Source organism: Hyaena hyaena, unplaced genomic scaffold, assembly GCF_003009895.1.
Source record: "Hyaena hyaena isolate Hyena2069 unplaced genomic scaffold, ASM300989v1 scaffold_464, whole genome shotgun sequence".
Taxonomy (NCBI): domain Eukaryota; kingdom Metazoa; phylum Chordata; class Mammalia; order Carnivora; family Hyaenidae; genus Hyaena; species Hyaena hyaena.
The window spans coordinates 636,888-662,478 of record NW_024081096.1 but is presented as its reverse complement, the minus strand read 5'-3'; the positions used below and the strand labels follow the sequence as shown (position 1 = coordinate 662,478).

General features: G+C 45.6%; 1 protein-coding gene across 1 annotated transcript in view; it reads right to left on the bottom strand.

Annotated features, from left to right (window-relative positions):
- Positions 1–1,162: 1,162 nt before the first annotated feature.
- Positions 1,163–25,591, bottom strand: part of ARHGAP10 (Rho GTPase activating protein 10) — a 321,883-nt gene continuing 297,454 nt past the window's right edge. Inside the window, exons 21-23 of the mRNA XM_039253774.1 lie at positions 12,432–12,584; positions 11,166–11,257; positions 1,163–1,893 (exon numbers count right to left, since the gene is read on the bottom strand). Coding sequence (XP_039109705.1) covers positions 1,805–1,893; positions 11,166–11,257; positions 12,432–12,584 — 334 coding nt within the window. The 3' untranslated portion in view covers positions 1,163–1,804. The remainder of the gene's footprint in view (positions 1,894–11,165; positions 11,258–12,431; positions 12,585–25,591) is intronic.

Below are 25,591 nucleotides of genomic sequence, written 5' to 3'. Positions count from 1 at the left end.
TTTCCCACAGAGAGCTTTCATAAAGTAGGACACATCAGTAACTCCTTCTCATAAGCCAGGTTTCCCTTCCACATCCCTAAGCATGAGCTTAGGGGCATGAGCAGGAAGTGATAACTCAGAAAACAGGACACGGGGGCTGGCCATTGCCAGGTGGTCCTGGGCTCCTCAGCACTCCCAATACTCTCCCAGTGGACAGTTCAGTACCTTAAATTACGCTGCACTGAGACTGTATTTTTATGTAAAACATGGATACTTTTCAATAGGCCCAATCCCTGCACACCTATCATCCCAAACTTAACACCCTATATCGTCCATGTAGGTGACTTCAAAGCTGAAAACCAGCAAGCTCTTGAATCAATTCATCTGGGGAAGATGTAGACACATCTTTCCTGTCACAAATTATTCAGGGTAAAGTTTGACAGGCTGAAGAACCTCCTATGGGGAAGAGAGACATGCCAGCTCCCCCTCATCCTTCTCCCCCTCCGCTCCCCCCCCACCCCCCCGAGCAGGCTCTGTACTGGAGTTGGCTTCAGAATTATGAGGCTCCTAAAAATGAGTTCCACACTCCAAAGGGCTCCAGATCACAGGACAAAGAAGTTGGCTTCTGTGCCTGAAAAGAATAAGGAAGCACCACAGTTGGCCCGCCCACAGCTGGGGCCCCGTAACGTGCAGGGTCGTGACTGAGGCTCCTCCAGGAGCAGAACGGGGAGCTGGACACGCCACCCTGCAGCCAGGCTTCGTGCAGATGCAGAGATTAGTGCTGAGGCCTGGAAGACAGAGGGAATGCAGGGTGGGGCGGGGACAGAGCTGTACAGGGAAGCTAGTCAGCATGGCTGGCCTCCACAGCACCGATGTAGCTCACACGCTAACCACTGGGAGGGACAGCCTCAGCCTCCGCTCCTGCTCAGCAGTCACATGGGCCATGAGGGAAAGGCCTGTTCCAGTGGCAGGGGGAAGCCCTCCAGGATTTCACACATCAGGGAAGGCTGCTGCTCTCAGGAACACGTCCCGTTATGAATAAGCAAGGCTCCTTGTTAATGAATTCTACCTGTGTGTGCCAACGTCAGAGGAAAATGAATTTCTATCCACTGGCTGCCAAAGCATAAAACATTGCAGAGGGAATGAATTCCACGATCTCTTTCCCACATTCTGACACAAATCAAATAGTAAATTACATTTTATTTCATTTACAGAGACCTTGGGGCAAAAAGGTGGTGTCTGGGAAACAGCACACAGGTGAGAAGCACCAAGGAGAAAAGCCTGTTATAAATACGCCAGTGTGCTCTAAGTAGAGTGAATGTAGGTCCCAGGTGGCCATCTAGGAAGGAGCGTCTCTCTGCTGCCCTCTGGGTTTGGACCAATTCCCCGCCTGCCAGCGGCAGCCCCCTCCACACATCAACCAAAGCCAAGAGCACAGGCCTGCAAACGCCACGAGGAAGTGCAGTTCCCTTTAACAACTCAGCAGCAGGTGTGCAGAGAGGTGCCTGGTGGGATGGCCACCAGGGGGGCAGGCTGGGCAGGCAGAAGACTGGATAATTAGAAATCATAGTCCGAAGTCCCCAGGCTTGACAAATGAAAAGTCCATTCTGTGAATCCCGCTACTCTTCTCCCGCTCCACAGATCTATGCTGTTCTGTGCGGTGCGCCCGCTTCCCCGCCTCTGGCGGGATGTCTCCCTCCCCGCCTCTCGAATGCCAATCCGTGGTCTGTAGTTCCTGCGTCCAGGTGGCTGTGGGTCCCGCCCTGGAGGAAGAAGGCAGGTTCCCAGGAGCCAAAGATCCACGGGGAGGCTCGCAGGCCGGGCACTACAGCAGCTTGACGTAATTCTGTGGAATCAGCCCCCTCTTGCCATTCAGAGTCCCTTCTAGCCAGCCAGGTTCCCTCGAGGTTTGTACTGAAAAGGAAGAGGAATCACTTTTTACCAAAATGTCCCCCAAGTACTTGCTCCCTGTGAAATTCACTGCACTGCTGTGTATCTTAAAGTATCAGCCAGAAGAGAATGGAGCCCATGTCTGGTTACAAATCTGCACAAGGGCTGTTTATAGGACCTACCCCTTGGCCACTTACAGACCTCATGCAGCCTCCTGCAGCAGCCTCCTAACCGGTCCCCGAGCTTCCAGCCTGGCTCCTTCCGATCCGCTATGTACAAAGGAGCTCAGTGAACTCTCTAGAACACAGAGCTGATCACATCCCCCTGCTTAAAGAAAGCTGTGTCCAGGAACAAACCCAAGCTTCTACTGGTCTGATGCACAGACACGTGGCCCCACCTGAATCTCCACCCTCCCCTCACCCTCCCCACCAGTGCTGTGCCTTCCACATGACACGCCTTTATCCCACCTTTTCACCAGCTAATTCTTCCTCTTCAGAGACCTCGAAATGCCCTGTCCTCTGGGGAGACTCCTTCAACTATTCCCAGCACTCATCAGGCCTCAGCATCGTCTGGGCACTTGCGTGTCTGCCACACTGATGGGGTGCCCCTGAAGAAAAGGCCTAGGCCTAACATACCCTGGGCACAGTGCCTGGCAAATCTCAGGTATCCATAAATATCCACGACGGATACAGAAAATGACCCCAGGCTGGACAGCAAAGGGCATCACCAGGGTTTAGAACTAAAATACAGGGGTGCCTGGGTGGCTCAGTCGGTTAAGCATCTGACTTCGGTTCAGGTCATGATCTCATGGCTCATGAGTTCAAGCCCTAAGTTGGACTCTATGCTGACAACTCAGAGCCGGGATCCTGCTTCAGATTCTGTGTCTCCCTCTCTCTCTGCTCCTCGCCGACTCATGCTCTGTGTCTCCCCTTCAAAAATAAACATTAATTTTTTTTTTTTAAATACAGAAGCATTTAATAACCCCTGAGTGTGGGTAAGCCACCACTCAGGCCTTGACCACAGCTGGCCATGTGCAGAGAGGAGGGGAGATGTGGGCTAGGCCGGCACAGTAGCCCAGGAGCTGGCTGAGTGATGCAGCTGTGATCGCGACCCATTAAGAACTACTGTGTATCAGAAAGAGGCCAGCACACACGGACATGTACACAACACACAAAAGCTTCATTAAACATTTCCCTCACAGTGGGCAATGCACTCTCTTCTATTACTGTAAAATGCTAACTGCAACTCAGCAAATGCAGCTCACAAGCCAGTAACTGTGTGGCAGCCCACACTATGACCTGCACATGGCCGTTCCCTCAGCTCTGACACTCTTCTCCCCGCCTATGTCTGTCTGGACAACGCCTCCTCACCCTTCAGGTATCAGCTTGGGCGTCCCTCCCTCCGAGATCACTCCTAGTGCTCCAGACTACGTCAGAGCCCCCAGTTATACACGTACGTGTTCTGTGTGTGTGTGTGTGTGTGTGTGTGTGTGTGTCAGAGAGAGAGAGAGACAGAGAGAGAGGGAGAGGGAGGGGAAGGGAGAGAGAGGGACACCGATGCAGACGGTCTCTCTTCTAGTCTAGGCTCTAACGTGAGACAAGGACGCTGCACCCCCAGCACCATGCCCAGCGTGTGAGGATTTGTTTAAGGAATGAATACACGAAGGAACTAGGTATGTGCTCTCCAGTCACTATGGCAGCAAGTCACCTTCTTTGCTCCCTCACTGATTTCTAGCCTGACATTGTTCCTCAGAGCAGGATTTTTAAAGGCTCTCACTTATCTAAACCACCCAAGTTGGCAATACCATCAGAGCAGCCACCGTCAGGGGAGGGGACCAGATGCCGCAGGAAAGGCCCCCAGGGGTTGTGCAACATGGGGGACCTCAGTGGAAAGGGGCCCCAGGTTCAGGACAGAGGGCCTGGAGGGGACTCCCAGCCGACAGGTGTCCATGCCCACCGGGTGCACCTGGGGAATTCCTTAATCCTCAGGGCCCCGCTCAGCCTCCTCACCTATGAGATGGGGTTACCAGCACTTAGCTTGTAGGACTGCTACAAGCAGGCCGTCAACTAGTTAATGGACAAACACCTTGGACGTGCTCATTGTTTCTTCTCTGATACACACAAACACCCCCTCTCACACAGAGTAGGTATTATTAATAGACATGGGCTGAACGGAAGAGAAAGAGAGGTAATTTCCCATATAGCTAGGGGTGAAGGAGGCCCACATGCAGGAAACGAGGTTAGGTCACGAATCCTGTACCAATCCTACCGCAGACCGGTGGCAGGGGGTGGGGATGTGTGTGTGGGCTATCTAGACCTCATATGCTTCCTCTGCAGCCCTTATCTCCCCAAGGCATCAGAGAGAAATGTCATCAACTTAGGGGACCAAGGGACCCTTCCAAGAGCTTGGAAGTGGCCCAGGGCTGAAAGAAGGGCAGGAATGGGTGGAGGAACACAGGGCACCCATAGCTGGGCCTCCGTATGCACAGGGAAGGTGCCTCAGAGGTTACAGATGAGGCCTGTGAGGGTCTCACCATGGTCCTGGGAGCATCAATTCCAAAATGCCCATCCTAGGCTCCTTGCTGTACTTGACTGGCCAAACCGTTTCCTCCAGTGGCAATGTGATAGTTTCACGTGTCAACTTGGCTAGGCCATGGGACGCACATGCTGTTCTAGCTGAGTAAAGCGGATTACCTTCCATAATATGGGTGGGCCTTACTTAGTAAGTTGAAAGCCTTAACAGAACAAAGCCTGCCCTCCCTCAAAGAAGAGGGAACGCTGCCCTCGGACTGCCTTTGGACACAGACTGCAAAACCCCTTAGGGTCTCCAGTCTGCTGGCCTGTCCTGCAGATTTTGCATCTTCACAATGGCCTGAGCCAATACGGATCTATCGAAAGCAATTCACTCATTCACTCATTCACATACACACTCACGGTCTGTGTTCTGTTCCTCTGCAGAACCCTAATGCAGGTGGTTTTGGAAATAAGAACCTCATGTTGGAGAAGATTTTGACTCCAAGAGGCAGTGAGTCTAAGAGAAATGAGATCCTCGCTGGAACTCTGGCTCCTTAAGGACTGGTAGACCCTGGATGATTTACTTCCATGTCTCATGACCTCCATGCTCCTCATTTCTAAAAGAGAGGAAGCAATTTGCTGCCGAGATTAATATGAGACAATTTACATCAGGTGTGATGCCAGGCACACACCATGTCCATGCCCCCGTCCAATGCTGGCAAGTAAATGTGTGTGGGTCTCAGTCTGTGTCATGCCCCCGTTGCCCATCCCTGTGGGCTGTACACTCCCTGCCTGTCTCAGTCCAAGAGCCTGGCTCTCCTTCAGCTGGAGAGCCCCTCCCAGCCCCATGCTGGGAGAAGGCCATGGCAGAGAATGGGACAGGTGTTATGAACGGCAGGCTTGTGTCTGCCCAGGCAGGACACATGTATTAAAACCTTAACTGCCAGTGGGATGGTGTTAGGAGGTAGGGCCTATGGGAGGGATATGGGTTAGATGAGCTCATGAGGCTGGCGTTCCATGATGTGATTAATGTCCTTGTAAGAGGATCAGTTCCTCTCCTCCGAACCCCCCTACCTCTCCTCCCCCCACCCCCACACACAAACCACGTGAGGAAACCGGGAAGAGAGCTCCCACCAGAACCTGACTGTGCTGATGATGCCTTCTCAGAATTCCCAGCCTCCAGAACGGTGGGACATAAATTGCTGCTGCTTAAGCCACCCCGTGTGTGGTATTTGTTACAGCAGCCCCAACTAAGAGGATGGGTATGGATCCAGGGACCCCAACTAGCACTGAAGAGCAATACATACCTTCCTCAAATGCTCGTAAAGACACTAGGCATGGGAATGGAATGGGAGAAGTGAACTAAAGGTAGATCCTCCAAAGTCCCTGACATTGGGCTGCCACCAGCCACAGTCCCCTGTCAGGACCAGGTCAGTAGCTCCACCACTCACACCAAGAGGCTGCCTCTCCACAGACGCCTAGGACACAGAGGCAGACAGAACGGCATTCACTCAGCAAGCACTGGAGAGCACTAACTACGTGCCAGGTGCGTGGAAGGGCCTTGGCCTCGGCCACACCCTGTCCTGCCACTTAGAGATGTGGGGCCTTGGGCGAGTCACACACACAGTACGTGATGACAAGTATACCAATGCTCCCTAGAATGATTTTTTTTTCTGTTATAAAATATGTAGAGCTTAAAATTTGCCATTTTAATAATTTCAAAGTGTGCAATTCAGGGGTATTAAGAATATTTGCAATGCTGTGTAACTATCACCACTATCCATATCCATTTCCAGAGTTTTTACATCTTCCCAAACTGAAGTTGTGTGTCCACGACTTAACTAGTGTTAGTTAAACACTAACTCCCCACCCTGAGCTCCTGGGAACCTCTATCCTACTTTCTGTCTCTATGAATTCACCTATTATAGAGATTTCATATAAGTGGAAATCTGCACAAATATTTGTCCTTTTGTGACAAGCTTATTTCACTTACCATAAAATCATATTTTATGGTATGTATCATATTTTCATTCCTTTTATGGAATATTCCATTATATGTATATATGCCACATTTTATTTACCCAATGAACATGTGGGTGTTTCTACCTTCTGGCTGTTGTGAAAAGGCAGCTGTGAATATGGGTGTACAAATACCTGTTGGAGTCCCTGCTTTTAATTCTTCTATCTATCCAGAAGTGGAATTGCTAGACTATATGGTAATTCTGTACTTATTTTTGTTTTTTGAGAACCTTCCATACTGCCTTAACAGCTACATGTACCATTTTACATTCCTACCAGCAATGCACAAGGGTTCCCACTTCTCCATATTGTCACCAATACTAGTTATTTTCTGAGTTTTTTTTTTTTTAAGATTTTTTAATGTACTTATTTTGAGAGTGTGTGTGTGCACAAGTAGGGAAGGGGCCCCGAGAAAGGAAAAGAGAGAATCCCAAATAGGTTTCATGCTATCAGCACAGAGCCTGATGTGGGGCTCAAACTCAAGGACTATGAGATCATGACCTGAGCTGAAATCAAGAGTTGGACGCTTTACCGACTGAGCCACTCAGGCTCCCCAGAGAGGGGTTTTGTTTGTTTCTTTAAGGGTTTCTTTTGATTTACAGCCATCCTAATGGGTATGAGGTGAAATTTCACTGTGGTTTTTCCATGTCTTCATGAATTACCATCCCATACCAATAGGGGCACTGGAGCTACAGAGAATAATTTGCAAGAAGCTTTCTCCAGAACAGAATATGGTGGGATTTTTTTTAGCGTAATAAAAACAATATATAAGACGAATATTTAAGTCAGTGAAGCATCATCATAACATAGAGAATACCAGGAACCCATGTGATCCATGACTGATACAGAGGCCTTGTCCCGGGTTTATCCCTATGCCATTCCCTCATCAAAGCTCCTTCCTACCCCGAGGTGATCAGGAGCTTGAATGATGTATTTCTCATTCTCTTACCCTAGCTCTGGTTAAAACACAATTCCATCACAGCTGTACATATCTCTAAATAATAGACTGTTTATTTTGCTTATTTCCAAGCTTAGCCAGACAGCATTATATAGTCTTCTGGCACTCACTTTTTTTATTTAATATGTAAAGATTCCTAAAGGTTAGGAATAGATCTAGAAGTACAATTGTTGGGGTCTATACAGATTCAACCTGCCAAGATAATGCTAAATTGTTTTGCAAGGATTACTGTTTATATATTTGAGAACTTTAAAAGGAATCACCAGAAACTTTACAAGATTAACCTGTGCCACACCTGTTCCCCCAAAGCATCAGACCAGTCACGTATCCGAGCGGAAATGAACAAAGTCTAGGAAGCGCTGCTGAGAGATGGCCAGGTCCTGGAAATCTTCCCACCAGGGGCCCCTTCAGTCCCGTCTGGCAGCCTGTGGAGGGATGCCACTCCCCATTCTGACTTGGAGGGTCTACCAACTCAAGAGCTGTCTATCTGGTCACCAGGCTAATGTGTTTCTGGAGTTGCCCAGGTCAAGAAGAAAGTGAAAGTCCACAAGACAGTCGCAGGAATACAGGCTGCCCTCAGACTTTGCCAACACTGCCTTCCCTGGAGGATACGGGAGACATTTCCCCTGAACAAAGGCTAAGCACCCACATGTCTACTATACCGATCAATCTTTAGCCTAGAGTTTAAACCCATAACTTAAATTCAGGTCCACATAGGAAGAGCAAAGAGCAAGGAACAGCTATCAAGCTACTTAATTACCAAAGGTCCCTTTCTCTTCCGCACTCCGGTTTAGGGTTTCTCGCTGTTGTATATATTACAAACCACATAACCACTGTCAACATGGCCCAGGGGCCACTTTGACCTGGATTTTGTCTTTACTGAAGGCCACTGAATGCCATAAACCAATTTCCTTTGTTGCCCATATGAGGGACAAAAGAGGATTATCCTGCAAGAGCATTTATGACAGCTGCAAGACTCCAGTGGACAAGTGAACACAGGGAAAGTTTGTTGGCATTTTAGGGTCCTAAGGTTTGCTGGTGTGCAGAAAGTGCATGTTCCTGGTCACATCCCTGTGGGCTGTGCTATACGAGTGGACACCAGGAGCTCGGCCCTGCTCCACAGCTCCAAGCTGAGGCCTGGTGAGTTGCTGGATCTATCCTGTGTCAATCATCAGAAGGGAAGACCCCAAACCCATCAAGGAAGAGCTTCACTAGACAGTTTCTGAACAAGCACACAGGTTTAACTAACTATAAATTCTCTGCAAAGAGATCAATAATGCACAGTGATGAAGGTACAGACACAGAAAAAAGGATAAATCCTGTTTAAGGGCCTTTGGTTTTCTGTACCCCTTAAGAACCAGCCCTAAGACACAGCAAGTCTGATGGTGGAGGCTCTGCATGCTTTCTGCTGTGCTTATCCATACCACTACAGGAAAGTCACAGGGAGGCATGTGCCAGACAAACAGCTCACATAAAATAAGACGCTCACACGCTTGTGGCAGGAGACGGTGTCAACACAATAGCAAGGCATCCGTGGAGCAGCTGGCCTTCAGGGAGAGACTGAGAAATAACTGTGACACCCTAGGTGGCCCAGCCAGTGATCCAAAGAGAGCTGGACACCAGGATTCCAGAGCACTGAATGTGAGGAAGACATGCATTGGCTCAAAGCGCAGCCCATCCACAGCACACCATAGTGTGCCAAGCGTGGCTCCCTGGTCAGCAACGTCCTCCACAGATGCCTGTGCTGTTCTCAAAGCCCTACCTTCACATGGCCCAAAATGCTGTCCTGACACTGCATCACTCTTGTAGACATCCTTGCAGATTAGGATGGAGAATCTGATACATAGAGAACTTAAAGAACTTGCCCAAAAGCACAGAGAAAGTAGAAAGGCCAATCTAATCTCAGGCAAATTAATTAGAGTTGTGTGTTAGACAGGAGGTGTCCCTGCATCCAGTGTAGTTCAGACTGCCTTAAGTCCTTGCCAGTGATGGGTTTAGAGTGAGCGTATGACCTTGTTCTGGCTATTGAGACATCAGAGAACGTAAACTAGGAAAGAAGGGAAAAAAGTTCTGGAAAAGTTTTCTTTGGTTTGTTTGTTTGTTTGTTTGTTTGTTTTGAAAGAGAGAGAGAAAGAAAGAGCAAGTGGTGGATGGAGACAGAGAGAGAATCTCAGGCAGGCTCCATGCTCAGTGTGGAGCCCAACATGGAGCTCAACCCCAAAATCCTACAATCATGACTAATTAAAAGTCAGATGCTCAACTGACTGAGCCACTCCTCTTAGGTCGATGCCTGGACTATGGCATCCATCTCAACCCCACTGGGGAAGCTGGCCAGAGGCCCCTGTCCACAAGCTGTGACCAGAAGCAGTTCAGCAGAGATGGATCCACTGTCGTTTTAAAGATACCTTTAAAAATGTGAACCAACCCTTCCAGACTTCTTATTATATGAGCTAATCCATTTTCGTGACGATTTAGCCATTTATATCAGTTTCTATTAGCAGCCAAAGGCATCCTAATAGACAATGCCTTCTACAAAGGTAAATCTCTCAAATGATACAGTCTAAAGGATTTCAGAGGCTTCCAATCAAATCTAATCACATGATGGACAAATTCACCATCATTTCTCAAATGGGTGGGTTCCAACACTACCATCTCAGCGTTCCCTCCTGCCATATGGTATGCCAGGATGTGTTAGGGCTAGAGGAGGGTGGCTATTTTACCACGCCCTCTTGGCAAAATCACGTGTATGTATGTTATGGTGATAGAGGAATGATCTTGCTTCTACTCCAAGAACAAAAGTTTTCCATAAAGTACAATTCTTTCATATGTGACGTTTTGGCGGTAGTGCTGTTTGTTTTCTGACACTAGCTAGAGTCTCTGGCTCTCAAGAGTACATGTCCTTCATATATAGAAATCTATTCTATAGGAGGCAACCTGCTTTCTAAAAAACAATCACCAACAAATGCTACATTACTGACAATATACCACTAGGCATTGTACTGATATATTCCATATATTCCACATATTTTGGCTAATGGACCACTGCATTCCAAGCATCTAAGACCCTCACTGTCTCCACAGAACTCTTTTGGGCAGCTCCCTCCCACCATGCATCACTGTTTCCACAGCAACCAATGAATTTCATGATGAGCAGGACTGTTAAGGAAGAAATCAAGAGAGGTGGGGGAAGGAGATACACAATGAACCACAGGAGAAATTTGTGAAATATTAAGCTGGACAGAGATCTGCCATGCTTGTGTATGAATACTAAAGACTCAGATAAAATCCATACCCTTCTTTCAATATGCAAAGGGAATACCCAAATCTAGAGATTCACACACTATTCAAATGAAAAAAAATTATGTAAAGCATAAGAATGGTAAGAGAACTATAAACCAAAATTTTTCAACAAGAGTATACTCTTCTGTAACTCAGATCTGGCAAACCTGAAGCATTTAAGAGGCTTGGTGGGGGACTCTGGGAGAAGAAAACAAAGGATGCAAATCAGAAGTATCTCTTAACTCCCAGTGGCACTAGCTTCTTTACATCAGTAGAAAGATGTCATGAACAAATGCACAAGAGTTAAAAGGGTTGGAGAATAATCAAGATGAAACCAGAAGTGGAATTACATAGCTTCCCGCACCCCAGTGTTCAATTCCTGGCAGCCAAATGGCAGCTCTCTCCTCCTGTCCAAAGTGTCAAGGGATAGATGCGTGCTCCTGACAAGCCCACAACCAGTGACTACATGACAGACATTTCGGGGAGGACAGAATACATGCTACTACCAAGCTCCCACTAACACTCACCATCCTCAAAAATCGCTCCTATTTCAAAAGATAATTCTGAGCTGTGTTCTGCTTCGCACGGGTACACTGCTCGAGCCTTCCGGTTGACAATGCTGAAAAGGGAATGTGCAAGACACAAATTAAAATATGAGAAACTGGGAGGGGGAAACCTCACCTTCCCCCAACCCTCCCTTCCCAAATCTCATTTATATATCACCAGTGGGACAACTCATTCCAAAAAAAAAAAAAAAAAGGAAAAAAAAAATAGCAGGGAAGTAAACAGCAGGCAGAACTCCAGTACTTGATTTTCAAGTAAATGATGGGTTTCAAATTCAAATCTTTCTTCAGGGAGCTTCTCTGAGAAGCTTTCAATGAACCTCTTCACCTAATTCTCCTCTCTGCCTGGTGGGATGCCCTGCCCTCTCATTCGGCAATATCGAGCCACGGGGTGTGTTTATTCCTAAGCACTTAGTTTATCTATTAGGAAAAGTACTACTATCTTGAGACAAAAGGCAAGGCATTGGAGGGCAGAGGCGCACAAACACCAAGTGACTTCAGCAGTGCGCTGAGGACATACATCTGTCAAGACTGACAGTCTGCTTCCCACACCATTCTGGAGGGAGCCTGTCATTCTGAGTTGGGTCTCTTCTGTTTGACCCCCTTACTTCTGCCTCCAAAAGGCATTTCAGGCTCACCTTCTCACCACTCGTCAGAACGCCCTCTGTGCATTCTGGGGAAAAGAGCACACAGGCGAGGATAGAAACCATGCTGTTAGCTGGATGCAAACTGCAGCAGAGGAAGCGTCCCAACTCACTAGATTGGGGAGGTGCCGCTCACGATAAGAACTTCAGCCTACCCTCCATGAAGAAGGGCTTACTGAGCCAGCACCTCTGGCTTCTGCACAACCGGCCCCTTAAACGGCCATGTTAATTTCTGTCCCCAATGACCAGTTTACTTTCCTTTAAAAAACAGCATGTGTTTTACATTCATGGATGAAAAATTCTTCCAAAATAAGAAGGTTTATAAATGCACAACAGGCACCAAAAAGACAGAGTAGGACAGCAGGTTCGAGAAGTGCTCACATAGCGCCAATTTCTCCTAAGAATCTACTTGCTATTGAACCAAGGCACAGTCAGAGGCAAGGTTGTTGATGTTGTCCGTGAGGCCCGGGAGGCTGGGAGAACCTGTGCAAGCCCCTTGCACATGGGGAACACAAGAATCTGCTCAGGTTGGTCAAGCCCTTGCTGCGTGCTGCCCATCTTCCACATCATTTCCCAAACCCCGTACCTTTCAGGTGACTTGTCCACTATGGTGGCAGGAAGAGAGACAGGGGAAGGTGGTGGCTTGGGGGAAGGTGGTGTGATCGCTGGGCTGCAGCTTGGGGTGGTCGGGGACTGCGTGTTAAGCCACTGGACCATGGGTGATCGTGTCTGGCAGGGGCTATGGGTGGAAGTTTGAAGAACAGGATTAACAGTATAAAGGCCACAGAACACCACATACATGAAACTGCAATCTGAACTGGCTAAGATGACAGCTTCCTTATCTCTCCTGATGACAATAAGGGACAGAGTTCTCACTGCATCCTTCCCGGTCTTATAGGCCCAAGAGCCACAACCCAAAAGTAGAGCTGCCGAGTTCTTCTCCAGTTCTTTTTGTGAAGAAGACTGAATCTTGTCCAACCTAGCACCATATCGGTTCACTAATTAGGACACCAGGATCCAAATGCCGAGGCTAGTTGCTTGGACTTTTGAAGTATTCATGTTTTCTGCTTTATAAGTGTCAGAATCTACAAATTGATTACCTATAGCTCCAAAAATTCAAGACATGGTCTATTAATGTTTCAAGCCCTTTCATCTGGTCATATACATGGAGCAACTCAGAAAAAATTGCAGCTAGGAATCAAGATTCCTCTAGAGCAGACCACAGACAGCATTTGAAAGAGAAATCCATGAGCAGCAAAAATCTTCGGTGACCTTAACATTCCCTAGTATTTGCAAATTAAAAAAAAAAAGCTAATGTATAAAGGTCAGTGAACAGACTCACGAAGGGCCTCTCAATGTGAAAGAGAGTTCTATAAATATGTGTTGATTGGAATTATTTTTCAATTATCTCTCACTGGAGGCTTGTGACTTGGTATATGAACCTTACTTTAAAAGTGCACCAATGGAAGCGTCTCGTTTCAATTACACTTTCAACATACGTGTACTCAATGGCTGCTACACCCAGATGCTCTTCACCTCAAATTCACACTCTTCAGCTAAAACCAGTTTCCATGAGCAGCTACCTTATCCTTCCACATTCCTGAGAATTACCTTTCTACTCCAGATCTAGTTCTTTCTTTTGTAGCAGAACTAGCATGGAGTTTTGTCCATTTCTACCTCCAATAGTTCCCACGCTATTCTCTTCTCTGCCTCCTCATCACTGTGAGGAGACTCTCTCCCCCTTTCTCATTGCTTCATGCCTGTGCCACCTCTGTGGTCTCCTGACTAAGTCCTGAGTCCAATTCCTCCCACTTAGCTGGCTCAAACAGCTGCCCTCGGCCACCTGAGACCCAGTCTGCCCCATCTACCTCCTCAAGAACTGGTATGCTCCCTGGCATGCTCCCCCCCCCCACGCCTGCTCCCTTGATGATCCCACTCTGTGCCTCAGGTCTCTCCTCACCAATCAGGCTCCCCAATACCCGCTGCCAGCCCCAATCTGTACCTTCCCCAACTCAGCTCCAAGTCTGCCTCCCCAGATGCTTCTCCTTTGGTCTAAGTTATAGATCTTCTCTGAAGGCCCATCATTGGTCTGTGACAGTTTCAGATATTTCTCTTGCCTTTGGGTTAAAATCAGGTCTTTAACTCTTTCTGTAGATCTCACAGAGCCAGGCAGAGTGCTAGGCACATTAAGTCTTCCACAGATCTTCTCAACAACCAATTCAGACATTCTCCAACTAAAACTGGATAGTGTAAATCAGGTACATGAAATATTGCATTACTGATGTGATAGATATTTAGTACACTAGAAGGTTTCCTACCCTTTGCCCAGAAAAGGGGACAGGGGCTCACATTTAAAAAACATTATTTTCTGAACAATTTATTTACAATCTCCCTATCCAGCCCATTCACTTGGAAGTCATAAAACCTATTTCATACCAAGCAAAGAAACCTATAAATCTCAAATGATCTGTACTACCAGCAGCAAAAGTCACTCAATTCTTTATCTGAAAATGAACCTTAAATGGTATCTTACTAATCAGGAAAGGAGAGGAAGAGGGAAGGACTGACAGAATTTAAGACCACACTTAGCCAAACAATTGCCATTTCATCTCCCAGCAATTATTCAAGGTGCTTCTGGGGTAGTGGTGGTGGAAGATGAGATGTTTTACCACACCCCCATCACCTTGTTCAGGTCATAAATAGCCTAGTGATTAAATGATGGCCATCCATCTGCTGAGAGGGAGGACGGCTCCTGGATGAAGATAAAGTAACAATGTGACTATATTATAAGGCTCTTTAAAAATAAAGATCATAAATTTTATAGGTGTTATCTACTTAATCCTCACATCTTTTTTGTTTAAAACATGATTTTGTGGGGGGTTTTTGTACAGGAAAAACACTCCTTTTGGAAAGTGAAAGGCCTATCCCTTCGCTCAGCTTTCTCCATCCTGTCCCAAAACAGGGACTCAGAATCAGCAATCTTGGCTCAGGATCAAGTTCTCAACAGTAATCTTTTTGTTCCTTTGGTTTTTGCCATCTTTCTGTTGTCCTTCAACATACAGATGTGCTATGTGATCTGGCACTCACCAGTTCACCAAGATAACCATTCAGACTTCCCATTTTGATTTACATTTCTGTATTTAATTTCCTGGGTTTTCCCCACAGTAGCTCAGAAGCCTGAGCCAGTTACTTTTCCTTTGGATTTCAGAATCCCACATGGCACAAACTTTGTGAGGTGGAATGTCCCTAAGAGGTAGCAAAACCCAGGTCTGGAAACAATCTCTAGGTAGAGGAGGCATAAGAAGTCACCTGGAGAATGGAAAGTCCTATGAAATAAGAGACCCATATAGCAAAACAAAGTATGGGAAAGAGAGTAGATGCTTGGTTGGATACAAGAAATTTTTTGTAGATTTCTTCCACTGAGAAGGAGTGAGGATAAGGCATAAGGTGATTAAATATAAAGTCCTAAAATGAGTTTTCACCTCAGCCAAGAGAGGTCAGATAACGGTATGTTTCATAGGTGTCTCCCAAAAGCAAACTGTCCATATCTTTTTGAAAGCAAGAAATGATAAGCATAAACTTCTTTACATAAATCACCTCCTACTCTTCAAAATTGGATGTGGGTTTTTTTTCCCCTTGTTTGTTATGGTATTTTTTTTCTTTCTTTTTTATTTTTTTTGTAATGGGGATCAAAAATTTTCTTTAACTACAGTTGAGCCTTGAACAATGTGATGGTTAGGGACACTGGTCTCCATAAGGTAAGATATCCAAATGTAACTTTGGATTCCCCAAACACTTAACTCTATTTGCCTACTGTTCACCTTTGGAAGCCTTATCAATAACAGTTCACACACACTTTGTATGTTATATGTATTATATGCTGTATCCTTACAATAAACTAAGCTAGAGGAAAGATGTTTTTAAGAAAATAGTAATGAAAAGACACTCATACTACTATACTCTATCGAGAAAAATCTACATCTAAGTGGACTTGAACAGTTCAAACACGTGTGTTCAGCTGTATTTAATGTTTTCCAAATATACTACTTATGTTTTCCCAAAAAGCAATGGAGGAAAATATTATTCTTAAAACAGAATTTCTGATATTCTCTTTCTCTTCTTTGATTTAAAACACTGGACAGAAACACTGGGCATTTTGGAAATGGCAGCCCCTGCTCGCCCCTCCCCCAGACAAAGGACTCAGTTTTTCTCAGCCTGAGCCTTTGAAGAGAATTAAGCCCTAGGGCATCCATGTACATAAAAGTCACATCTCTCCTAAATATCAAGAATAGTTCCAGCCACCTATGTGGTGGGAGGCAATTCTCGTGTTCTGCACTTCTTATGAGCAGAGGCATCGCCGCCTTTGTCCTAGACTATCTTTACGAGGATGTCTATCGAGCAAAGAGCCTGGGAAGGCAGAGACCAAGTCTCCTCCTGGAGAAAAAAGGAGACTTTAATAACCATCATGAAAGATCTGGATTTCCTAAGCTCTGGGTTCCTCTTGAGAAAGAAAGAAAGAGCAAGCGAGCGAGCATGCATGCACAGGGAAGGGGCAGAGGAAGAGACAGAATCCCCAAGTAGGATCTGCACTCAGCACAGAGTGGGACACAGGGCTCAAGCTCAAGACCCTAAGATCATGACCTATGGCAAAAAGAGGTGGACGCTTAACCTACTGAGCCACCCAAGTGCCTCCCTTAGAACACTCTCTGCAGGTCTCCTCCGCCCATGGGGCACTACCCTTTGCGAACTTAAGGGTCAAGGAGCTGATACTCTGACTATTGCTACCCTTGTGATTAGTAGTCTTTTCACTCTGAGTCTCATGTCTTCTGCCAATATCCATGAAATCATAGCAGACAAATTTGGTAGCTTGTAAGCAGACTACAATTTCAGACTTCGAAGTTCTTGATATTATCATCCTTGGGAGAGTTGAGAAAATACTCATCTTCCCCCCGCCCCCCGCCCTTTTTCTTAAGTCTGTGTTTCAGAGGAGAATCCTAGTTTAGAGAAAAAAAAAAAGTCTGGGGTTAAACCAAAACCTGATGGGTAATCTAGGAATAAAAAGCTTAGTACTGCTAAAACATAATGAAATATTTTGAGTGTCCTCTCCTACCCAAATTTAAGCATTAAAAAAATTATATCTTTCTTCCTGCTGCCCCTTTACAAATCTTTGATGAGTAAGACTGGCATGATCACAAACCACCAATTTTATTTAATGATGAGCTGCTACCAATTTCAAAAAAGTACCTAAGCGCCACATATTTCCTGAGAGCCAACTTGTGGTTTGCAGAAATGAAGGCCGAAGTCAACTCTTCCTGAAAAGCTCAGAAACCACATTTACCAAAACAGAAATAAATTAAAGAGAACTACTAATATCTGTCTGTTTGCTATCGTCCCAATTTCACGCACTAAACTGAAAGAATCTCCTTCTAAAAGTAAGATCTTCTCCATTTTCAGTTCCCAGGAGCCAATAACCCCACCTTCCTCTGAGGAGGAATGTTTCCTTCTCAAAGAAACAGAACAAACAGCAACAAGAAGGTTTCACTAAAGACACATAAAGATCTCATACTGCTCACTCAGAACTTCATTCCTGAAACTACTTAGTCCCAAAGTCTATCTGCCTATTCCTAAGGCAACAGAGAAGTCTGTGCCCGGTGGGGCGGGTGGAGGGGTGTGAAGACATAGCAGCGACTAGAATGTGCATTTGTGAAAGGGATGAGAGCCTTCTCTTCTATTAAAAAAAAAAAAAAAAAAAAAAATTCCACACTGCTGCTTTGGAATCTGTATTTCAGAAAGACCCTGTAGCTTTCACAGTGAGGAGGAATAAACCCTCAAAAACATAACATTATGACAGTAGCTGTGTATGTATCCACTTTACAGTTTATATTTATAAACTGCAACAAATCAGCAGTATATGCTGCTTCTGATTCAAACTGTGACCCAATCTTTTCCAATACCAGACTCTACGCTCCATGCATATTAAAAACTTTTTGGCAGCAGGAGAACACAAGCATTTCAGAAATGGGGGAGGTGAGTTAGGGCCCTAACTGTTAAAATTCGACAACAGCTGCACCCGTCACCAGAGAACGTCTGCATTTAATGAACATTTCTTGCATAACATAGACGGGTCAGGCTTTGGGCAGCGTGGGCGATGCAAGTGCCCAATTCCAGGCTCTTGGAGCTGGGACAAAGGACATGGAAAACGGAGAATAGTATCAAGAAACAATTGCTTGTATGAAGTGATTAAATCCCCCAAGTACCAAGATATTTGACTATGATTATATGATGTCAGAATCACATCAGAAGTTTGTGTCAGAATGAAGGATTTTAAAACCTCATTTGCAAGGTCTCCAAGCAGAAGCTAACACATTAGTGAAATGATCTTTCATTCCAGCCTGGGAAACGTACAGCATAAGTCTAGAACAGCTGTCCTGGGCAAAAGTGTTTGAAAATGTTAATAAAGACAGAAGGAAATATTGTAGATCTGTATATTATGGGAAATCTCTGTTCAAATAAATGCCATAGTTATTCCTTAAGTGCCAGAGAGGGAGAATTCCACAGCCAACACATTTTTGGTTCCAAATGAGCACACTGAGGGGGACAGCAGTGAGATAAGCAAACGTCTGAGACCAGAGAGCCACCATAACCCAATGGTGAGCAAGGAGGCCTTCACTGCCCATTAGGAGAGCTGGACACAGGCCTTGTTCACTCATCATTCACGGTCTGAGAACTACCTGTCAGGCCCCATGCTAGGCCCTGGGGACACCCAGGGGACTGTGACATCTGCTCTCCTTGAGTGCCCAGTCAGGTGAGTAGAGAATGACAAGCTGATAATCATAACACAGTGTGACGAATGCCATGCAGAGTGTTGCCCAGGGTCCTTTGGGAGAACGGAGGAGGAAGCATCTATCACGTGGACACTGGGAATGCTTTCTGGACGAGGCGGTGTCTGCCCTGAGCTGATGCTGCCAGGGTCAATATCATCATCACCTGTCCACTCCCAGGCTCCTGTTAGGCACAACCCACATACACTGATTCACTTATCGCAAGCAATGCTACCATTCCGCAAGATGTATGAGAAGACCATCTCAGAAAGCTAAAAGGGATTTACTCAAGGTCATGTTGGTTCTAGGGGAAACCTGGGTGGCTCAGTCGGTTGGGGGTCCAACTCTTAATTTCAGCTCAGGTCGGGATCTCATGGTTTGAGGGATCAGGCCCCAAGTAGGAGCCTGCTTGGGATTCTCTGTCTCTGTCTCTGTCTCTCTCCCTCTAACGCTTCCCTGTTTATGTGCTCTCTCTCTCTCTCTCAAAATAAATAAAATTTTTAAAAAAGTTGGGACACCTGGGTGGCTCAGTCAGTTGAGTGTCCAACTCTTGATTTTGGCTCAGCTCATGATCCCAGGGTAGTGGGATCGAGCCACATGTCAGGCTCTACACTGAGCACAGAGCCTGATTAAGATTCTCTCTCTCTTGGCGTGCCTGGGTGGCTCAGTTGGTTAAGTGGCCGACTTCAGCTCAGGTCATGACCTCGCAGTCTGTGAGTTCAAGCCCCGCATCAGGCTCTGTGCTGACAGCTCTGTTTCTCTTTTTTCTCTTTTTCTTTTTCTCTTTCTCTCTCTCTCTCTCTCTCTCTCTCTCTCTGTCCCTCCGCTGCTTGCTCTCTGTCTCTCTCTCAAAAATAATAAATATTTTAAAATTTTTTTAAAAAAGATTCTGTTCCCCTCTTCCTTATGCACTCTCTCTCTCCTCCCTAAATAAATTAATTGTAAAAAATTGTAAAAAAATTTTAAAGAGGTCACGTTGGTGCTAACACTGGACTGCATGGAGCTCACATGCAGTCACCCTCACGTTCTTCGGGGGTGGCTACAACAGATTACAAGGAGAAAACTGGAGAAGGATGGGAGTCAGACCGACTCAGGGGCCAGGACCATGTGCTAAAGGCATGGAAGGGCTACTGAAGGATTGTAATCACACCAAGTGCAAGTGCAGTGAGCATCACCATTCCACAGCGACCTGGGTTCCAGAGCCAGCTCTGGCTAACCTCTTCTGCTTTCTCCTTTTTCTGTAAACATAGCCGATACTTCTCAGTGGCTAGAGGCTGTGGCGAGAAGCAGAAGGATGGCTTCAGAGCGCCTGCTGGAGGCTGCTGCACGGTGGCGCTGTCAGCCTCGGCTGAGGGTCAGCCACACCCAAAGCTTGTGTAAGTATCACACTGCCTGGTCTCAGCTTCCTTCACTAAAAAGAAAGGAATCCCTAACAGGCCAAGTGGCTGAAAGACTTGAGTGGGATGCTAGGCAGGAAGTACTCCGCAGGGACAGGAGCAAACGAACACTCAGTAAGCGAAGCCCGTATTACCAGCACGAGGTACTCCACACTCAGATCTCACCTCTGCTTTTCAGGGTTACATATCACTAACAAATCTTTTTCTTCGCCCGAAGACAATGTATAAACTATATCAAAGAGAAAAAAAAACACAGATATTAAGTGGATGTCATCATTTAAAAAAAGAAGTTGCCGAATGCAATATGGTATCCTGGAACAGATCCTGGAAGAAAAGGGTATGCGTGGAAAAACTAGTGAAATCCAAAGAAAGTCTATAGTTAACAGAATTGTACCAATGTACTTTCTTATTCTTAATAAAACTACCATGGCCCTGTGTGAGATGTTAACAGTAAGGGAAGCTGGGTGAAGGGTCGAGAGGAATCCTCTGTAGTATCTTTGTAGCTTTTCTGTAAATCTACAAAATTATTTCAAAATTTTTATTTTATTTTAAAAGTTTATTTATTTTTGAGATAGAGACAGCACAAGCAGGAAAGGTGGGGTGGGGGGGGAGCAGGGGGGAAGACAGAGGATCTGAAACAGGCTCCACACTGTCAGCACAGAGCCCAATGCGGGGCTTGAACTCACAAACTGTGAGATCATGACAGCCCAGGTCAGATGCTTAACTGACTGAGCCACCCAGGTGCCCCTAAAATTTTTATGTTTAACAATAGGTTGTAAAAAATAAAAAAGAGCCCCAAATAAACTCTTGATTCAGTCAAATATTAAAGACCTTTTAAAATTAGGATCACACCTTGAAGACATCCAAAAACCACAAGGAAACATTTTGCTTGGTCTAATGACAAGAAAAAATTAGTAAGGGTTACATTTAAAAATCACCTGCACTGCCCATCTTAAGGTACTTAACCTCACTTGACACAACTGGGGTGTTTTTTTTTTCTTTCCTTTTCTTTTCCTTCCTTTTATTTTCTTTAGAGAGAGAGAGAGAGAGTACAAGTGAGCAAGGAGTGGGAGGCGGGTAGGGAAGAGAGAGAAAGAGAAGTGGTGCTCACCTGATGTGGAACTCAAACTCATGAACCATGAGATCATGACCTGAGCCAAAGTCAGATGCTTAACAACTGAGCCACCCAGGTGCCCGAAACTGGGTTTTAAGAAAAGTGTTGGAAAGGTTGGGTGGCTCAGTCGGTTGAGCGGCCAACTTCCACTCAGGTCACGATCTCATGGTTGTAGGTTCGAGCTCGGAGCCTGCTTTGGATTCTGTCTCCCTCTCTCTGCCCCTTCCCCTCTTGTGCTCTGTCTCTCAAAAAATAAATAAATGTAAAAAAGGAAAGTGTTGGGTTTTTTCCCAAAAAAAGATTTGTTTTATTTATAGGTTAGATGAAGGTCAACAACTTTTCCCATAAAGGGCCAGAGAGTAAACACTTTAGTGTTTGCAGGCCATACAGTCGTGTCTCCCAACTACTCAACTCTGCTATCACTGCTGCGCAAAAGCAGTGACAGACAAAATGTAAGTGCCGGGGTGGCTGTTCCAATAAACTTTATGGATGAAAACAGGCAAAAGTGGGCTGCAGTGTGCTAACCCCTGCATAAGATGGGCCACATGAGAGTCCACTTCAGAGTGGCGAGCTCGGGGAGATGAAGGCAATGAAGGTAAAGTCCTGGGGTTTGAGAAGCCCCTGCTCCCCCTCCCCCACCCCCTGCATCTCCACTGGCTCTGTGGCTTGGGGCTCCCAGGTGGGTGGCAGAAGCCATTCTGCAAATGCCCTGGGCTTGCCCACAGCAGCTCTCCTCACCAACTGCTCAGGATCACCTCCCATGCCCAGGGGAAACAATATAGCAGGCCAGCACATAAAAGAATTAACCTGATCAGCCTTGAGAAGAAAATTTCTTGCAGGAGGGGTGAGGGCAGGGAGAGGAGAAAGAGCATCGCAGGAAATCACTGGAGCACAGATAAGACAAAGCCTTTTCAAGTAGACACCGCCACACTGAACACTCAGTCCTCCCCCCTGTGGGATGCTGAGGCCTCTGGAGAGTTCCCTCCTTAAGGAGAAAGGATACCACCACCTGGTCATCATACAGCTTACAAAGTTCACTCCAAGGGCGATCATTTTCTGGGGTTTTACTATAAAAGAACTGTAAGAATTACATCTCTGACCACTCTTTTGCTCTAAGAGTGTTCCTTGAATCCCATGTTTTTCTTCCTTCCAGATGATCACTGGAATCAGGTAAGAAGGTTGCACTTTAGCTTGCTAGCTGAACAGAAAAGGAACTGAAGCTTCATTTCAGAAAATCATGGGGCATTAGAGGTCGCGGCACTGAGGTCCTTCAGGATAAGTGACAGAAATGTTTCTGCCAGCTCACTCCATACATGGAAAACAACTGCCACCCAATGTGAAGCTTGAACATACAAAACGAGGGTTACCAGGTGCAGCTCCAAAGGGGTACAAGACTACTCTGCTAAGACAAATCCTCCAGTTACTTACACGCTGTTTTTATGAGTTACCTGTTGTAATGGGCGAGCTACCCACAGTCTAGCTCAAAAGAATCTACAGAGTGGCTGGGTCCCAGCAGTCACCCCATGCCTTGGTCATGCAATACCCAAGGGCCCTTTACAGGGCACCTGGGTGGCTCAGTAGGTTGAGCATCTGACTTTAGCTCAGATCGTAAGCTAGAGCCCTGCATTGGGCTCTGTGTTGACAGCTCAGAGCCTGAAGCCTGCTTCGTATTCTGTGTCTCCCAACTCTCTGCCTCTGCCCCTCTCCTTCTTCTCCTTCTCCTCCTCTCTCTCTCTCTCTCTCTCTCAAAAATAAATAAACATTAAAAAATTTTAAACACAAAGGCCCTTTTTTCAGAGGCTTCTACAAAGGAGGGTCCTACACAGAAGCAGGAAGAGGAGGTCCAAGCTGAGTCCCCCTGGAAAAACCACAAACTAGGAGAAATAAGACAACTCCAGGCCAACCTCTAAGGCTTCCCCGGGACTACAGAGGTTACTTCCCTGAGCTATTTAATAAGGCGCTTATGTAACTGATGAACCAGGAAGTCAGGTCAACCTCAACTAAGAATATCAAATTAGGTTCTCAGAGGAAAGGAAAATCCAAACAGGCGGCCACCTGGAGCTCCGAGGGGAGCGGGAACTGGGTTTTATTATATGTGATACTCTGAAACCTTGCGGCAATCCAGAGGGGCAGATGCTGTTACTCCCCTTTAACAGATAATCTCGCTAGGCCGTGGTTTGTTTAAATAATTTATATAAAGCCTTCAAGGTTTTAAGAGCAGAATGAGGATACAAAAGTCCAGCCTGTCTGAGTCTAAAATCAATGCTTTACCAGCCTCAACTATCTTCCAATTTACAGAGAACTCAGGACATCCCTGCCTACATTTTGATACTGAGACACAGGCAACTGATCCATGCACAGAAAAGGATAAAGTATAACAACAAAAACCAATGAAACGAATAATAATAATGAGAGGACTTTTTTTTTTTTTTTTGAGTGTTAAGCAGGACAAAAGCCATGACAAAATTCAGATGTGTCTTCATTTTGGATAGTCAACTTTTCATTATGGGGCTTTAAAGTTATGTGAACAATCAACATGATCAAATGAAAATAAAACCTTTGGATTTCAGAACCTGTAGTTATAGCACAAAGGAAGACGTGAATTAGGCCACATGCAAATCCGAATACACAATACAAATACCAAAAATACCCTAGCAAGACAAACGGGATGCATATGGAAGGATGTGAGGATGCTAGGCAGTTGGTACGGCATCGTTTCTATACAGACTTAGGAGATTCAAGGAAATATCTGGGACAAAAACTGTACCCCCAAAAAAGAATGTGAGCAGACATTTATGGTTAATGGTCAAGTATGTGGGCTCTGTGATTAGCTTCAAGAGCTTTACTGAAGAGACAAGTGGATATCACATTACTGATTAAAAAATTATGAATGCTGCTCTGTTGCAAAATTTCAGATTTCCAAATCTCTCAGCTCTGTTGTTGGGGAGGGATGCCCTCCTCCCCAAATCTCAGCCAAAGGTGTGGGATAATGAACATGCAGCAATCAGATTCAAGTATTTATTCCCCACAGGTAATTCTAAACCAAAGCCATCTGACCTAATGTGGGATCAGTGCTCCCTCTTCACAACAAGGGCAATGACCAGCTGACAGCCATTGTTATTTCACTGGGTTTCAGATTCCAGGGAAATCTACACTTCAAACAATGCTCATACATGCAACTAGATAATCTCAATCCTTACAGCCAGTTAGTCTAAGGACACCATGATCACTTGGGCAGACAGGTCAGGGACAAACTCTACCTCTGTCCCTTATTAGTCTTGTTGCTGGGGCAATTTTCCTACCTCTGTGTGCTTTGGTTTCCCTATCTTTAAAAATGAAGATATATTGGGGCACCTAGGTGGCTCGTTGGTTAAGCATCTGACTTCAGCTCAGGTCATGATCTCACAGCTCGTGGGTTTGAGTCCCACATTGGGCCCTGTACTGACAGCTCAGAGCCTGGGGCCTGCTTCAGATTTTGTGTCTCCCTCTCTGTCTACCCCTCTCCTGCTCATTCTCTCGCTCTCAAAAATAAACATTAAAAAAAATGAAGATATATCTACCCCACCAGGTTAATGTAAGGATTGAGATGAAATACCATTTTATAAAGTGGCTAAAACAAAGTCTGGTGGTCCCCAATAATTAATGCTCCTTTGTCCTTCTGGAAAATACAAGAGAATAAATATCCAATCAAGCCTTCTCTACAGCCTCTAACCACCAGCCACTGATGAAACATAAAGCTTTTACTTCCTCTAAGTCCCCAGTCCCCCAAAAGAGAGTCTAGGAAGGAGTCAACTTCTGAGCATAATTTAAAAGGCTGCTATGGACCCACAGCAAGACCACATGCTCCCCCTGATCATTTGGCTCCATTCTGCCTTCACTTGAGCCATCTTATCTGAGATTTCAATCTTTCTGAATCCACCTGGGGACTTTGCTAGTCACTTTTATAAGGTGTGTGTGGGGGCGGGGGGCGGTGAGAATAAGGGTGACTTGGCTTCCAATTAACTCCTCACACTACCTGGCACCAGAAAGGACATCCTGCCTTACAAAGGCACTATTTCTCCTAGTGATCTCAGACAATGTAGCCCGCCATGTTCTGTAACCAGGGCAAGCCTACAGGTGAGCAGAGGTAAGCACTACACGTATTAGGATACAATCTCCTCATTAGCCACTAAAGATGCTGGAAATTCTTATGATGGATGATTTGTTCCTCTCCCGATCTCTTTTTAAATTTACACAGTTTTCCTCCCCTTGCTACAAAAGTATTCTTTGTTCATTTTAGTCAACTTGGGGAGAAAAAGCAGATGTGGGGGACAAAAACTTTTAAAAGATAAACTCCTTATTTTATTTTTTTAAACAATGATCATTTGAAGAGAGGGAAAAACATGAGATACCAATTTCTAGGGTGAACTGACTG